Source organism: Pleurodeles waltl, chromosome 2_2 (genome assembly GCF_031143425.1).
Source record: "Pleurodeles waltl isolate 20211129_DDA chromosome 2_2, aPleWal1.hap1.20221129, whole genome shotgun sequence".
NCBI classification, from domain to species: domain Eukaryota; kingdom Metazoa; phylum Chordata; class Amphibia; order Caudata; family Salamandridae; genus Pleurodeles; species Pleurodeles waltl.
This window is the reverse complement of record NC_090439.1, coordinates 1,104,118,576-1,104,135,898: the sequence shown is the minus strand read 5'-3', so window position 1 is coordinate 1,104,135,898 and position 17,323 is coordinate 1,104,118,576. Positions and strand designations below refer to the sequence as shown.

General features: G+C 48.2%; 1 protein-coding gene across 1 annotated transcript in view; it reads right to left on the bottom strand.

Moving 5' to 3' along the window:
* The window catches only part of LOC138282888 (ubiquitin carboxyl-terminal hydrolase CYLD-like), a 284,328-nt gene that overhangs the window by 92,792 nt on the left and 174,213 nt on the right, over positions 1-17,323 (bottom strand). The window contains exon 7 of the mRNA XM_069220892.1: positions 6,753-6,915. Coding sequence (XP_069076993.1) covers positions 6,753-6,915 — 163 coding nt within the window. The remainder of the gene's footprint in view (positions 1-6,752; positions 6,916-17,323) is intronic.

The following is a 17,323-nucleotide window of genomic DNA, read 5'->3' as shown; positions in this document are numbered from 1 at the left end:
TCGCCTCTCACCAGTGGGAAAGTGTTGTGTGCCACCGAGCCAGAGGGGAGGGTCTGCGAATAGGTCATCTCGAGAGTGGTATAACCGAACTCCCAGGTAGCATTGAACTGTGGCCTGCTAAGTCAGGGGTGCAAGGCCTATGATGACAGGGTGCGGTGGTGCCTCTTTTCAGAACGGGAAGATATACGACAGTCCCTAGTTAACATGAAGACTGGCCGCTACTTCAAAGTCTTGGAAAGTGGCCTTCAGGGGGGTGGTGTCGACCTGTGTGTCCTGGATGTAAAGCAGGACGTTGTCTGCATATAATGATATGGCATGTGTGTTTCCATTTAGTGGTATCCCCCAAAGCAGGGCTATCCCGTCTGAGGCGATGTGCCAGAGGTTCCATGGCTATGGAGAATAGGATTGGGGACAGGGGGCATCCCTGTCGGGTGCCGCAGCTCACTGGGAAGGAGGGGGACAAGAGCGGCCTATCTGGACCCATGGGGAGGGAGTCATGTATAGCAGTTTGGTGTATGCGAGGAGGCAGGGTTCGAGTCCCACTGTTCGGAGGGTCAAGAACAAGTACTTCTAAGAGAGAGAGTCAAAGGCCTTCTCATTGTCTAGAATCAGACAGGCGGCTCAGGGGTACTGCAGAGAGGTCTGGTCTCTCACATGAAATAGACGACGTATGTTATCGGAGGTGTTACGGCTGGGCACAAAGACATTTTGGTCAGGGTGCATTAGTTTTGGGAGCACCTGTAGATACCGGTTGGCAAGGAGTGTGCCTAAGACTTATAGTCGGCTTCAAGTATGGCTATCTGGCGGTAGGAGGAGGGATTGGGGGGATCTCGGTCTGGCTTTAGCAGCACGATTAGTAGAGATTCTTGCATGGAGTTGGGGAGGGATCCTGGGACCAAGGCTTCATTGTAGGCTGCTGCTAGCCGGGGGGCCAGGATGGTGGAGTAGTGCGGATACAATTCAATGGGAAGCCTGTCAAGGCCCGGGGTCTTGTTGCAAGCGAGAGCGTGAATGGCCGGCTTCACCTCCTTGATGGTGATTAGCTTATCAAGTTCTGCTCACTGAGCTGCATGGATGGTTGGGAGGGTGAGGGGGTTCAGGAAGCCATTCAATGCTGCTATTGAAGAGCCAACTGGTTGTGTGTAGAGGAATGAGTGATGTGTATGGAAGGTCTGTAGTATGGCAGATTGAGTGTGCAGCAACTGTTCGGATGGCAATCCGATTTCTGTTCTGGTGGGGGGTTGCCACTCCTGTCGGGTCAGCCATGCCAGCAGGTGGCTTGGTTTGTCATCTCCCTGCATGTAAATATGGGCAATATATTCTTTAAAGTTACAGCAGCGGAGGTGCTCTACCAAGGCCGCCTGCCACTTCTTGGCTTGTAGCAGGGTGTCACGGGCTGCCGCATCTTGGGGTGGAGGGGCGAAGGGGGATATATTTTCGAGTTCTGTGACATCCTTTTCGGCCTCTTTGAGTGATCCCGATAATTGACGCCAGACTCCAGTCACATTCTGAATACAGTGCCCTCGAGCTACCAACTTGAATGCATCCCATTCTATGCCTCTTGCTGTGGCCGTGCTGTGGTTGTCGGCAAAGTATCCTGTGATGTGGGTGAGGTGGGAGTTGGTGAACAATCGATCGTCAAAGATTTCCTTCTGGAGCCTCTAGAGGGGCACTGGGGGATAAGGAGTACCCCACTCTACCTGCAGGATGTTTGCCGCGTGGGCAGATAGCCACATAAGACTACCTAGGCAGGGTCCTATGTGAGCAATTCGCTCAGAGGAACAAAGGAATCTGTCTAGGCACACGTACAAATCGTGACGGGCAGAATAGTGAAAGTACAGGGAGTGCAGAATTATTAGGCAAATGAGTATTTTGACCACATCATCCTCTTCATGCATGTTGTCTTACTCCAAGCTGTATAGGCTCGAAAGCCTACTACCAATTAAGCATATTAGGTGATGTGCATCTCTGTAATGAGAAGGGGTGTGGTCTAATGACATCAACACCCTATATCAGGTGTGCATAATTATTAGGCAACTTCCTTTCCTTTGGCAAAATGGGTCAAAAGAAGGACTTGACAGGCTCAGAAAAGTAAAAAATAGAGAGATATCTTGCAGAGGGATGCAGCACTCTTAAAATTGCAAAGCTTCTGAAGCGTGATCATCGAACAATCAAGCGTTTCATTCAAAATAGTCAACAGGGTCGCAAGAAGCGTGTGGAAAAACCAAGGCGCAAAATAACTGCCCATGAACTGAGAAAAGTCAAGCGTGCAGCTGCCACGATGCCACTTGCCACCAGTTTGGCCATATTTCAGAGCTGCAACATCACTGGAGTGCCCAAAAGCACAAGGTGTGCAATACTCAGAGACATGGCCAAGGGAAGAAAGGCTGAAAGACGACCACCACTGAACAAGACACACAAGCTGAAACGTCAAGACTGGGCCAAGAAATATCTCAAGACTGATTTTTCTAAGGTTTTATGGACTGATGAAATGAGAGTGAGTCTTGATGGGCCAGATGGATGGGCCCGTGGCTGGATTGGTAAAGGGCAGAGAGCTCCAGTCCGACTCAGACGCCAGCAAGGTGGAGGTGGAGTACTGGTTTGGGCTGGTATCATCAAAGATGAGCTTGTGGGGCCTTTTCGGGTTGAGGATGGAGTCAAGCTCAACTCCCAGTCCTACTGCCAGTTCCTGGAAGACACCTTCTTCAAGCAGTGGTACAGGAAGAAGTCTGCATCCTTCAAGAAAAACATGATTTTCATGCAGGACAATGCTCCATCACACGCGTCCAAGTACTCCACAGCGTGGCTGGCAAGAAAGGGTATAAAAGAAGGAAATCTAATGACATGGCCTCCTTGTTCACCTGATCTGAACCCCATTGAGAACCTGTGGTCCATCATCAAATGTGAGATTTACAAGGAGGGAAAACAGTACACCTCTCTGAACAGTGTCTGGGAGGCTGTGGTTGCTGCTGCACGCAATGTTGATGGTGAACAGATCAAAACACTGACAGAATCCATGGATGGCAGGCTTTTGAGTGTCCTTGCAAAGAAAGGTGGCTATATTGGTCACTGATTTGTTTTTGTTTTTGAATGTCAGAAATGTATATTTGTGAATGTTGAGATGTTATATTGGTTTTACTGGTAATAATAAATAATTGAAATGGGTATATATTTGTTTTTTGTTAAGTTGCCTAATAATTATGCACAGTAATAGTCACCTGCACACACAGATATCCCCCTAACATAGCTAAAACTAAAAACAAACTAAAAACTACTTCCAAAAATATTCAGCTTTGATATTTATGAGTTTTTTGGGTTCATTGAGAACATGGTTGTTGTTCAATAATAAAATTAATCCTCAAAAATACAACTTGCCTAATAATTCTGCACTCCCTGTATAGGCAGATTTGTGGGTTACGGTCCTTCCAAATGTCTTGTAGCCTCCACTGGTCAACCCAAGTGGAGAATGCCCAAGAGGACTGAAGAGTTGGGGCAGAGGGGAGGGGGGTATGGGACCGATCTATTGAGATGTCTAAAACATTATTGTAGCCGCCTCCCAGGAGCCAGGGGATGCCTACCCATTGTGTTAATGTTTCAGACAAGGGGGTCCAGAACAGGCCTTGATCTGTGTTGGGTGCATAAAGGCTGCCTAGGAACACTCTCTCTCCATCGAGGTATCCCTCGGCAAACACATATAATCTGTCTCGGTCTACAATTGACATGTGTAGTTGGAATGGGGTGCCTGGACAGAGCCAAATAAGGGCCCCTTTTGCGAATGCTGAGTAGGTTGTGGCTATTATGGTCCCATTCCAGCAACGTCTAAGGAGCTGAAGCTCTCCTGCTATGCGATGGGCTTCCTGTAAGAAGTATATTTGTGCGTTTTGGCATTTGAGGTATGCATATATGGAGTTGTGCCATTGGGCAGACGGCATCCTTCTCACATTAAGTGTGAGGAACCGTATCGTGGCAACATTGGTACTGGTGTGGCTGTGGAAGGGGAGGGAAAGCGTTGGGGTGGTGACTAAAACAGAGACTCCATTGTGTTAGGCGCAAATCACCAATTTTGCTGTAAGCATTTCCCTGTAAAGGAAGAGCGTTCAACAAATTGTCAATACAACAAACAGAAAACAACTGCAACTAGGGCCTGACGCCTTGCAGATTAACCCCCAAACTGTAACCAGATAATGCCTTCTTGAAGGTGGGGGCAGTTGGAGAGTTTTTGCACGTTCCGTCAAATTTGCAGGTTGAGGGCCACCTGGTCTCAGGCATTTCCGGAAAAGAGTACAAGGAGACACTTGTTTCCAGGCTCTGTACGTCTCCGTGTCAGCGTGGCCTTATGAGTGGGTGCTGTGAGCTCTAAAGTTGTGGTGTCACCTCTGGGCCTAATTCCAGTGGTAGGTCGTCGCTGGAGTGTCCCTCCGTATTGCTGCCCGGAGTGCTTGACCCAGAGCAGTAAGGTCTGGTGGACTGCAAAGGCCTCATCGAGGGCTGATTGTTGGCTATGTCGGGATGAGTTAGGAGATGGAGCACTGGACCCGGACTGTCGGCGCCTGCCCTGCGACCCCCTTCTGTGTACTCCTCTGGGTACAGGCCACTGCCGGGCCGGCAGGGCGCAGGTCTACGGGCACCCCCAAAGTGAATTTCTATCCAGTACCAGGCAGCTGAGGGTTCATCAAAGAAGTGCGCTCAATTGTCAAGTAAACTTTTTAGTTTCACCAGGAAAAGCAAGGAGTATTGAATGGCCAGTTCACGAAGCCTGCGCTTCACCACCAGGAAGGAGGCGCGGTTGCGTTGGGTTTGTGTCGTATAATCCGGAAGCACAGAGACCCGGCTATTGTCACACTGCAGGGGTGCTGCTAGTCTAGCCACTTGAAGGACTGCATCCCTGTCCTTGTGATAAAGCAACTGGGGCACCACCAGGTGTGGGGGTGATCCCGGGGAAGGCCTGCGGGCAGGGACTCCGTGTGCCCTCTCCATAGTGAAATGAGGGGCCAGGGAGCTGACAGGCATGAATGTTTTTACCCAGGTCTCCAGAAAGTCTATCATTGGTTGGGAGCCCTCTGCTGCCTCCAGGAGACCCATGTTGCGAATGTTGTTGGCACTGGGCCCCGCCCTCTGCATCTTCGACCCGCGTCTCCAGGTGTTTCACCCGGTCCGCTATGTTCTTAGAAATCTGCTCTCGTGCCAATAGTCATGGAGTTAGATCTGTAAGCTGATGTTCTGCATCGGTAACCCTGGCTGTCAGTTTACACTGATCTTCACGAAGAAGCCCAAACTCCACGCCTATTTCATTGATGCAGGCCTCTACGGAGGATCTCGAAGATTCAATGGCTTGAAAGATGGCAATAAGTTTATCGGCTGTGCTGGGGCCTGAGGGTTCCCGGTTCACACTCAGGGTGCGCTTCCTGGTGGGGAGCCGGTGATGGAGGGCAGGAGCGCAGTTGGAGACTTTTTTGTCTGCCCATGGTGCGGCCTCGATGTGTGCTGCTCTTGAATGTTTTGGGAGCAGCCCAGGAGGGTCGTCACAAGTGCCTGCCCAGGCGGGGGAGGGCCTAGCTTGCTCGGTGCTCCAGTGATTTGAATGGCTCCCACGATGTTAGACAATGGTCTCCGTGCGGCGATCCGTAAGCAACCCTGCCCAGCGATGTCTGTTGTCATGTCGGAGGCCCACACAACACCAGGTGATTGGTCTCACCAAGCTCTGTGCACCGGCAGGCAGGTGGGAAAGTCCTCCCCCCCCCCCCAACGTGGGATCCACCATCAATGGTTCAGGTGTCTCACGGGGAGGGGGGGGGGGAAGCCCTCCAGCCTGGTCTCCTGAGGGCCCATCTGGCCTGATCAGGCCCCACTGCCACTAGTGATGCCTCAGGGTTAAGCGCTGCCAGTTCCGTATGCAGGTCCGCTGCTGGCGATGGAAGGCTGTGTGCCCCAGACTGGGGCCTCACGCTTGTCATCTATAAGGAGGCCATGAGCATCCCTTCGTCCCACAGTCACTCCTCCGGGCCCGGCCGGCCAACCCCGACACCATTGTTGCGCTTCCCCGCTCCCAGTGGGGGAGTGGTGCTCTAAACTTGTGAGGCCCGGCTGGGTCCATGCTCTTGGCCAGGGAAGGAAGGGGAGGGGGCGCCAGCCTGAGCAGTGCGAGCACACCCTCCTGGCCAGCCCACTATCAGCCGGACCTCAACTAGATCAGAGAGGAGTCCTCTGGTTTCAGGGCCTGCACAGGTGGCCCCCGGTATTCACACTAGCCCAGACACCGCCACAGGGAGCTCCGACTCCCAGGGGAGGAGCGGCCGGCAGGCCCCATGAGGCCCGGGTGAAGCAACGTCATCATCCAGGGGCTCCGCTGGGCGACATCCAGATGCAATTACTGGCTCTCTGTGAGTGCAAAGGCTTGCTGCTGTAGCGGGGTTGGAGAAGCCACCCCCCAGCCCCCCGGGTGCTCAAGGTTGCAGGATTATGAATGACTGTGGCCTTAGGGAGGCGGAGCTAGCTCATGGTGAGTCTGCCATCTTCGGCTCCCAAGCCACGCCACCCTGTGCAGGATTCTATGTTGATTATAATAGAATTGCATTGTTAGGTTGTGAATAGCTTTCCTTATTTAACTATACATAAAGGTGAATTGTACACAAGATTAAACCAGGCCAACAAGGAATGAGAATGGAAGGCTCAGTCCATTCAAATAGTACAGTTCATGAACTAGCAGGTACCTTGGCTATGCCCATGAACCATCACATAACTAAAAAACTCACTGAAAACATTCGCCTCCAGTGGCTTTGGCCGGGCGCCTTGGCTGGAATGGAAGCGCATATCTGGTTGGCACGCCTGTAGCTTGACAAAGATTCCTCTTTTTGGAAGACAGGAAAAGTATTGCTTCCCTTGCCAGGTTCCATCTGTGCACCCTCTCTCTTCATCCTATGAGAAACAAATGTTAAATGGTTAAACAGTACTGCTCCACAGTGCAGCAGAGGTAGCTCTGCACACAAAATCGTGATGCACAGTCATATAGATTTAGCCAACTTTTTTTTTTTTTTTTAAATTGTAAAGCAATTATATAGTTCAAAGGGAGCAGAAAACAACTGCTTTTAATGCTGCACAACACAGGTTTGGAAAAACAAGAGGGATGGCTCTAAACAAATACGAAATCTATCATTTGGAATTTAACAATTCCAATTTGCCTTTACGTCACATATCATGCCATCACGTTGAATCTCATCTTATATATATATTTATTTTCGCAAACATTACTCTTTGCCTACCCAAAGTCCTAATTTTCCCTCATTTTAGCTAATAGGTGAAGGGAAGAATTAGGGCTTTTTCATGCTGAGAAATCACATTTGTTGTTGTATGGTATTACAATAATCAGTTTTGAGAACAGATTGGATCGTTTTCTAGATCGATCAAAAGTTAAGATCACTACAACAATTTTAAAAAAGAAGGCAAACTTTCACAGACAGTTGGCATAATTCTTGCAAAAAGAGCTGGATATGTGCACTTGGGAGGGCGTGGCCGGCAGCCGATGAGGAGCTCCGGGGTCGCGATCGGGGCCTGGCCGGCAGTATCTCCACACACAGCGCACCGGAGCGTTTGCGACCCGCTGGGACCATTCCCTGTCGACCCCCAGCATCGGGGGCGACCCTGTTCCTGGAGATTCTGCCCCTGCGAAAGCATCTTTGGGCGAGTGTAATGGGCGTCCCTGGGAAAACTTTGAGAAACAAGATGGCGGCAATGGTGTTTGCGGCGGCGTATGGCAAAAAAGACAAAGGCACGGAGGCCCGGAGTAGAGGTGGAGTACGGAACCTGAAAGCAGCGACTCGAGGAGCGAGCTGGGAGGGCTTTTGTCCCTGTGCAGGCGCGAGGACTGATGAGGGCAAGGAAGTGCGAGTGGAGGTAAGCGATGGGGCCCCACCAGAGCGCGGGGAGCGGACTGGAGTCCGTCCTCCCAAATACTAAAGTGAATAAGAGACTGACCTCTGGGGCCCCCCAAAAGACTTAAAAAGGAGCACTCGAAGCACGAAGGATACTCGCCATCCCTCCTGCCTAAATTAAAAGAATTCCCCCCTGGAGCCACCGAAGGAAGAGGGGAAGCCAGGCCCTCCCCTCTGAGGGTGCTTTGAGTAACGGGGTCCCCGGAGCCGTTTCACCCCCCAGGAGTCCCCATTAGAAACTGGTTCTGTCCACACACCGGGTCTCCTCCGAAATTATAAACGGAGTGGGGATGTTGGACCACAATGCCCCGGCCCATATCTCGACATGTTAAGGGGCTTGGTTCATTAGCCCAGCGGGTGCAGATGCGGCTCATACTACCTGCTCCTGCATCCTGCCCCCTCCGTGGACAAGCTCTGTTCTCGGCTTCACAACCTCTATACCGGTTGGACGCACAAGAGATCGAATCATAGAGCTCCCCTCATGCCCTGGCCGCCTCCACATACCTGGGACCCATCGGGACTCCACAGACAGTGCCAACTAGGGGAGGAGGCGGAGTGGAAAAGCAGGGAGCCCCCCCCGATGACGGAGACTCAGGGGTGGATTAGGTGATCCAACCGGACCCCTGCGGTGGCCTAGAAACTCGATTCACCTTCTCCGTGCACAGCAAAGGTTTTAATCATGGGGAAACCCAAAAGGCGTAAAGACCAACCCCAATCGGATTTTGCAAATACGAAACAACCCACACAACCCTCCAACCTGGCTGGCTCTGATAACCTGAATTCACAAGAAACAACCTTGGACACGGTCCTATTAGCTTTTAAAGAATCCCGGGAAGCACTTGAGAAAAAAAATTGACTGCCTATCGTCGGACCTCTCTCTACTACGAGACGACCACCGCAAACTGAAAGAGAGAGTGGAGACGAATGAAAAATCGCTATCCACGGTTGACCTTGCACAACGAACAACAGCCAAAGAACTAACACATATAACAGCCCGCATTAAGACACTGGAAACTAGAGCAGAAGATGCTGAAAACCGAGCTCGTAGAAACCTTCCTGGAAAACTGGATAAGAAACACAGTGGCCCCTGAAGGCCTCTCAGCTTATTTCGCAATAGAAAGAGCTCATAGGATCCCCAACAGAGCTCCACCTCCAGGAACTAGACCACGCCCAATTATAGCTAAACTGTTACATTACAAAGACAGAGACTATATACTCGCCCAATCACGACAACTAGGCGAAACTTTATGCAATAATCAGCGGGTTATGATCTTCCCAGACTTCACAAGAGAAACTCAGGTGCAAAGAGCCTCGTTTCACAGTCACAAATGCACCCTACGAGAAAATGGGATAAAATATGCAATGCTTTTCTCTGCCAAGCTCAGAATAGAATGCGAAGGTAAAAGGCATTTCTTCATTTCACCGCAACAGGTAGGCGAGTGGCTGGAAACCTTGAACCTGTCCGCCTCGGCTCTCCCACCCGGACCCCCCCGCGAACCAGGAAAGAAACGCAGTCGCTCTTCTAGGCGGATTTCGGGGGCAGCACCCCCTAAGCATCAGTCTCTTCAGGAAATGCGAGACGCTGTGGACGTGGCCGCCGCCCTTAGCCGGGGTCCCTGCCACAAACCTAGGTCCTCTGGTAACCTCTCAGACCCGGACTCCAGCTGCGGGGGCACATCAATATCCTCACGAGACACTGCCACCAGCCTACCTATAATAACTCCAGGAACCTCGGAAGAAATTATCTGACTGCTCTTTGTTCGGCCCACCCTGACCGTGAGTAACTTAAAGAAAAAAGTTACTCCGATGTTGGATCTTGCTCATTACTAGCTTAGGAACACTGCTAGTGAACTCATGTGTTAAAAGCGGACTCCACATTGAGCTTTCCATGTTGCGGCCGGGCCCCGGGAGAGGCTCTGAGCGCGCGCTCTCGGCCCCAGCCACGCCACTCACCTATAGGATATTAGAATAGGATTGTTAACAGTTTGGACGGGAAGAGTTTTAGTAACCGGTCCTGGGGAGTGTGAGTTGGGAGTTATATTTATTCAGTTAGTTTTAGGGGGAATACATGCACCGAGGCCTAGAATGGTCAATATCTCTAGTCCTAAACACCTGATAGCTTTTGGTAGCAGCAAACTACTCTTGGATTCATCCCCTAATAGTAGCCAACAACTAGTAAATCAAGAATATGACTTCAAAATACAAATTAATAACCTGGAATGTCAGGGGGTTAAATAATATTGCCAAGCAATGTAGGGTGTGCAGCTACCTTAAACTCAGAGGAGCCCACATTGCTATTCTGCAGGAAACTCATTTGCTAGAACAGGAGGTTAGGGCGCTTAGGAAGAGATGGAGAGGCCAAATATTTGCTACTAATTACTCGGCGTTTGCAAGAGGAGTTCTGGTGTGGATACGTCCTGGCGTTCCATTCCAAGCCCTTCACTCAAATCTAGACAAAGAAGGTAGATACGTTGTTATATCAGGAAGGTTAGATGGAAGGGAAATAACCATAGGAGGTCTGTATGCCCTGAACCAGGATCAAAAGAAATTCTTTGACACTCTGTCTAGGGAGCGGAGTCCGAATCCTAGAGAACCCGAAAATAATAGGTGGGGACTTTAACTGCAAAACAGATATCAATATGGACAGATCAAACCCTCCCGCCCCCCCCCTCACATACTCAAACACTAAAAACTGCTAACTCCTTTGAGGAATGGCAACAACACTGGCAAATTAGAGACTGCTGGAGACACCTCAACCTGCATAATAGAGAATACTCCTTCTATTCAGCTGTACATGACCTACACGTTAGACTAGACACTGTACTAGCCTCTCCAGAGCTACTACCCGTCGTAGTCTCGGCTGAATATCTGAGCCGTACCATTTCAGACCACAATCCATTACTGATTTCATTTGACTGGCATAGGGAAAAGCCTGTGATCACCCTCATGGAGATTGGGAGCGGGATCCTTAGAAGACGAGGCCTTTAAACACTTCCTCCACAATAGCATTAAAGACTACTTCAAACTAAATGCAGAAACAGCTTCCACTACAACATTAGAATGGGAAACCTTTAAAATAGTAACCAGAGGCAATTGTATCGGGGAAAGTGTAGGTGTGCAAAGAGCTATCGATTCTGAGCTTAAAAAACTTGAAGACTCCCTAAGAATCACAGAACACAACCTTCCCTCACACCCTGAGCTGCTCCCTCTTTTGTGGGAAACTAAAACAAAAATAGTGGAAGTAAATTTCCGACTATCTCACTTCAACTACAAACAGTACTTAAGTAGACAGCACGCTGAAGGAGATAAGGCAGGCGCTCTATTGGCGTGGTTAGCCAAACCCTCCAAACAACAAACTATTATACTCAAAATTGAGGGGACCCCAGGTGACAGAGTACTCAGCCAAAAAGAAATTAACACCTGCTTTTACGAATACTACTCCTCCCTTTATGCCCCACCCACTGATTCAATTAATAGCTCTCAGATCACAGAATTGAAGTCACTTGCCCTCCCTAGACTGGGAATAGAAGAGAGTGCAACCCTAGCTGCCCCTATCTCGATAGCGGAAATTAAAGCTGCAATACAAAGCATGGCGAAGGGCAAAGTACGGGGAGCAGACGGTCTTCCATCACAGTTCTATCAATTATATCAGGATACACTAGCACCTAGACTCTGCACAGTATATACAGAAGCGTGGCATAATAATAAATTACCTCAATCCACCAACAAAGCCATAATGGTCCCATTACTGAAACCTGCAAAACCTGCCACAGGTGTCCGCTCATACCGTCCTCTCTATATGTTGAACCTAGATTACAAAATTTTAAGCAGGATACTAGCTAACAGACTCTTACCCTTCATGTCCTCATTGATTCATCAGGATCAATCGGGCTTCATCCCTCTTCGCAGTACAGCGCAAAATATCAGACGCCTAGTCTCCATTCTCCACTCCGAGCCTAATTCCATACCACACGCAGCAATAATCTCAATAGACACTGAAAAAGCCTTTGATAGCTTGAGGTGGGATTACCTGGAACAAGTAATGTTAAAACTGGGCCTGGGAGAGGGCTTCACTCGATGGACAAAATTATTGTACACAAACACCACAGCGAGAGTTCGCACGGGTGGCACCATTTCTGAGTTCTTCACCGTGGGAAGGGTGACCAGACAGGGCTGCCCACTCTCCCCCTTCTGTTCGCTATAGCGGTCGAACCCCTTGCAAAAACTGCTAGATCCAAAAGATACTATGAGGGCATCCTGATTAATAATTGGACACATCACATAGCCCTCTATGCTGATGACATGCTACTTTTCCTCAAGAACCTGAGTGCCTATCTTCCTGGGGCGATAGAAATGCTTGAAAGTTTCGGTTCTGCCTCAGGACTCCAGACTAATTGGAGGAAGTCTTCCATCTTTCCGGCGTTCAGGGACACATGGGAGCCATCCTATACTAGGGGTTTGCCCTGGTCCCCAAACACCTTTAAATATCTGGGAGTCAACATCTATCACTCAGTTGAAGATATGCTAGAAGGGAATATACATGGAACAATTAGGGGAATCAAATCTAGCATGCAATTCTGGAGCACCCTGCCTCTTACAGTCGCAGGGAGAGTCACTCTGCTTAAAATTATAGTACTGCCCAGACTCCTATATTACTTCTCTACGCTCTCTCTAATAATCCCGAGTTCGGTATTTAAGAACACAAACTCTTTAATTGCAAGCTTTATATGGGGACCTAACAGACACAGAATTGCATTGCACAAGCTACAAAGACCTACATCGGAGGGAGGACTAGCTGCGCCTAACCTAGAAATTTACTATTGGGCGGGACAGCTTCAATGGCAGCGAAACTGATTAATAAACCCACAGTTGAAAAAAGATCTACAGATACCTTTAAACTGTTCACTAGGAAAAATCTTACGTATAGTATTGAACCCCAAGAAATCAAAAGAGCCTCTCCCTTTGGAGTGTGAAGCCGCTAGATATTGCTGGGATCTCTACCTCACACGATCGCACACTAAGACCTCTAGAGTCTTTGAATTGCCCACCAGGTACTCAAATCACCAAACATAATAATAAATTAGCCCCTTTCAATATTACAAATTTAGGCGACCTGTTTCTTAATGGGAAACTCTGCTCCTTCGCAGAACTGCAGGACAGATTTACCCTCCCACCCGATTTATTTCTCACCTATGGTGCCCTCATTAGAATTATCCCAAAACTATGGGGCACAGGTATTAACAAACTCCTGATCCACTGGGTTGCGAACTCCTCTGCTCCATTGGAGATCAAAGGGGAATAATCTCAGGAACATATAAACTCATGCAGAACAGCATCTGCACTCCACTTAACAAACTCAAAGCAAAATGGCAAACAGATCTTGATACCCCATTGGAAGATACCCAATGGACCAGAATAGCAGCCCATGTCTATAACGTTTCCAGGAATGCGAGATTTAAACTGATAAACATATACATTTTCCATAGAGCCTATCTTACCCCCCAAATGATAACCAAAATATATAACGCAAATAACTCTTTCTGACCGCGATGCTCCGAACCAGCGGCAGACCTAATGCACATGTTATGGAACTGCTCTCAGATTAGTTCCTACTGGACAGAAGTATTCAGGATAATAGCCAGCTCTACTGAAAGACCTCTAACTCCAAACCCCTTAGCAGCAATTTTAGGGGATTTCCCGCACCCCTCGTCACACAAAACTTCAAACAAATTTATAGACTTGGCCCTGATATTAGCAAAAAGAGAGATAACCTCACACTGGAAAGACCCAGGGGGCCCAATAGCAAGTAGATGTCAAGGTGCACTAGAAAAGTGGGTGGAAATTGAGAGTACTGTGTTAATGAAAGAAGCCCTACGGGGCCAAAGACCCAGGGAGAATGCAACACATTGGGATTTACTGCGGGATAATTTAAGAAGGTGGACGCCCCTACTACGGAGGAAGACAATTCTATCTCGGGCTCGGACTCCGAACAGATTGCTACAGTTGCTCCATGAACACTGTGAAACTTTGACCTACCTCAGGACCACAGAGACTGGCCGGCATAAGATCTGTATTCAATGTACTCAGTGCACGTCGGGGGAGGGAGGGATTACACGGTTGGGGAATATATTAATGGGTTGTGATTTATACTATCTTATGTATAAAAGCAATAAAGACATATTAAAAAATTTTTTTAAAAAGGATACGTGCACTTGGTTTTGCTCTTATGACATGTTCATTAGAAGAACAGTATATTATCCATTCCTGTACCTCCATTTCAGAAGAACAATAATTTATTCTTAATAGTGTGATGGCTCTGATCAGGGATAACATAATATTCCTGATCAGCTCATGGCTTTAACATGTGACAGGTCTTAATCAAAAATGACATCTAGGTCATAGAGTTTGGAAACACCACCAACAATTTTACATAGCGCACGACTATCCAACGTGCAAGCTGGAGCTGTAAAACAAAATACTGTAGTATTGTGCGGCAGACAAATTGGTCTGAGAATATAAAAGTTCTTAAAGATTTCCTTAAAATCAGATAGTCAGCAATAAGGTGTAGTGAAAGGGGTAGGGAGTTACGAAACTTTGCAAGAAAGAAGGACCGACCACCAGCCATACATCTGCGAACCTTGAACAGAACTAAAAGCAGACTCAGAGCGAGGGTGTTGACTGGATGATAAAGGATAATTAGAATGTGTACATATGCAGGGGTTTGTCCACAGATGGATTTGAGGCAACTACAGAGACTTTTCTATACAATACACTTATTAACAGGGAGCTGATGGAGAAGTTCAATAATGGTGCCAATCAGGCGCCCACCGAGGAAGACTTAGCAAAGGTCGTGCTGGCACGTTTTGCAAACATTTTAATTTTTGGAGCCAGTAGTGTCAAATGAAGTGCATTACAATAATCTAAACAAGCGACCACTATTGCACAAATGGCAGAGAAGCGAGAGGACGACAGTAAAAAGCATTTTTGTTGAAGTCCTAAAATGAGAAAGCAGGAAAAAGTACGTTTTTCAATATGTGCAGCATAATTCAATATATAATCAAAAAATATAACTGGGATAGGGCAGAACCTGATCATTGAACCAGACCACTGAGGATACTTCTTTAATTAAAACCTCTGTTTTCCGAGTTAAGATTAAAAAAGTTTCCACTCGTCCTTTAAACTAACAAGCAAAAAAATTTTTTTTTTTTTTTAGCTGAGCCTGTGTCCTCTTCTGGCTGAAGAATAATCTGGGTATCATCTGTGTACGTCCCAACCTATAGGTTATCTAATACACAGGTGCATCTTCCAACTGTGTGAACTAAGGAAAAGGAAAACATGGGTTTATCTCCCTTTAAGGACATGCCTTATTCTTTGAGAGACTTGTACCCCAGGCAGGTTTGGGGTGAATTGATTGGATTAGGAAAGCAAGTTTCTTCCTGTCTGAGCGGGACAAAAGCTGCAGGTTATCCACATACATTTGTAAGTCAACAGTCCACTTGAGCACTGAATGCAGAACCTCTGGACTGTTCTACTGAGAACACTCGCAACTCAGAAGCATAAACTGTTTCTTGTATTTAGCAAAGGACACAAAAAGATAATGGCATCTGCATCCCTTTGAACATCATTCCATACTCTAGTTTCTGTGATTTTTGTGGCCAAAATGTACTACTACTGCAAAATGAAAACCATCCCTCATCTATTATCAAAATAATAACAATCACTTCAAAGGTAATTAGAGTGTAGGCAATCATTCCTTTGAAGCACAGGTTTTACAGGTTGTAAAAGTGATGTTTTAGTCCTTGATAAATGTAGCTAGTGACATGCATGAGGGTAGGTAGCAGATGCTAATAACTTTACCCACAAACAACTAGTCCAGGGAGAACCCTTTATGAAAAGCTGGATGGGCCTAAAACTGAGAGAAAGTGAAGTTCCAGACCAGCTGAATTTAAATTGTGTTGTTGTCCAAGTGCAGCAGATTACCTTGTCACATTATTTTCAGAAGTGACTCTTCATCAAGCCTCAAGCTGGGGTTACACATCTGAGTTACATTATATTTCAGGTATTTTACATTGCATTACATTTTACACTTTTTCAGTTTTAGGCACAAGAATATTATGTGATATTGGCTATAATTACACATTTTTCAGGCAAGTGCCAAAGCCAGGATTAAAACTTAGGTGGAATACCAAGGTGCCCAGGTTCCAAATTCAGCAGTTTGCCAACCCGACCACATGACTTGCAGAACAGAGATCTCAGAAAAGCACTGAACCGGGTCCAAAAGGCTTGCTAGCATGATGTGCGATATAAGGTAGTGTCCAGAATTGAAGGATAGGCCTTTTCACCTCTTGGTTTCCTTGTGATAACAGGCTGCTTGAGTAGTAATGTAGTACATGTATCCTTTAATACTGTTGTGTTAAATGTACCAAAGATTCCCACCCAGATAAGAGAACCAAGCAAATATAAATCAAATCAAATCATTAATATTTATAAAGCGCGCTACTCACCCGTGCGGGTCTCAAAGCGCTAGGGGAAAAAAAGGGGGCGGGGGGGTTACTGCTGCTCGAAAAGCCAGGTTTTTAGGAGTCTCCGGAATGCGGGGTGGTCCCGAGGCTGGTGGGGAGGGAGTTCCAGGTCTTGGCTGCCAGGAAGGAGAAGGACCTCCCACCCGCCGTGGAGCGGCAGATGTGAGGGACGGCAGCGAGCGCGAGGCCCGAGGAACGGAGGAGACGGGTGGGGGCGTAGAAGCTGAGGCGACGGTTGAAGTAATCCGGTCCCTTGTTGTGGAGGGCTTTGTGTGCGTGGGTGAGAAGTCGGAAGGTGATCCTTTTGCTGACTGGGAGCCAATGCAGGTGTCTCAGGTGGGCGGAGATGTGGCTGTTGCGGGGTATGTCGAGGATGAGGCGGGCCGAGGCGTTTTGAATACGTTGCAGGCGTTTTTGGAGCTTGGCGGTGGTCCCAGCATAGAGGGTGTTGCCGTAGTCCAGGCGGCTCGTGACGAGGGCGTGGGTCACGGTTTTTCTAGTGTCGGCGGGGATCCAGCGGAAGATCTTGCGGAGCATGCGGAGGGTGAGGAAGCAGGCGGAGGACACGGCGTTGACTTGCTTGGTCATGGTGAGAAGAGGGTCCAAGATGAAGCTGAGGTTGCGGGCGTGGTTTGCGGGGTCGGTGCGGTGCCGAGGGCCGTGGGCCACCAGGAGTCATCCCAAGCGGACAGGGTGTTGCCGAGGATGAGAACTTCCGTTTTGTCAGAGTTCAGCTTTAGGCGGCTGAGCCTAATCCAATCTGCGACGTCCTTCATGCCTTCTTGTAGGTTGTTCTTGGCGCTGGCGGGGTCCTTGGTGATGGAGAGTATAAGTTGGGTGTCGTCGGCGTAGGAGGTGATGATGATGTCGTGC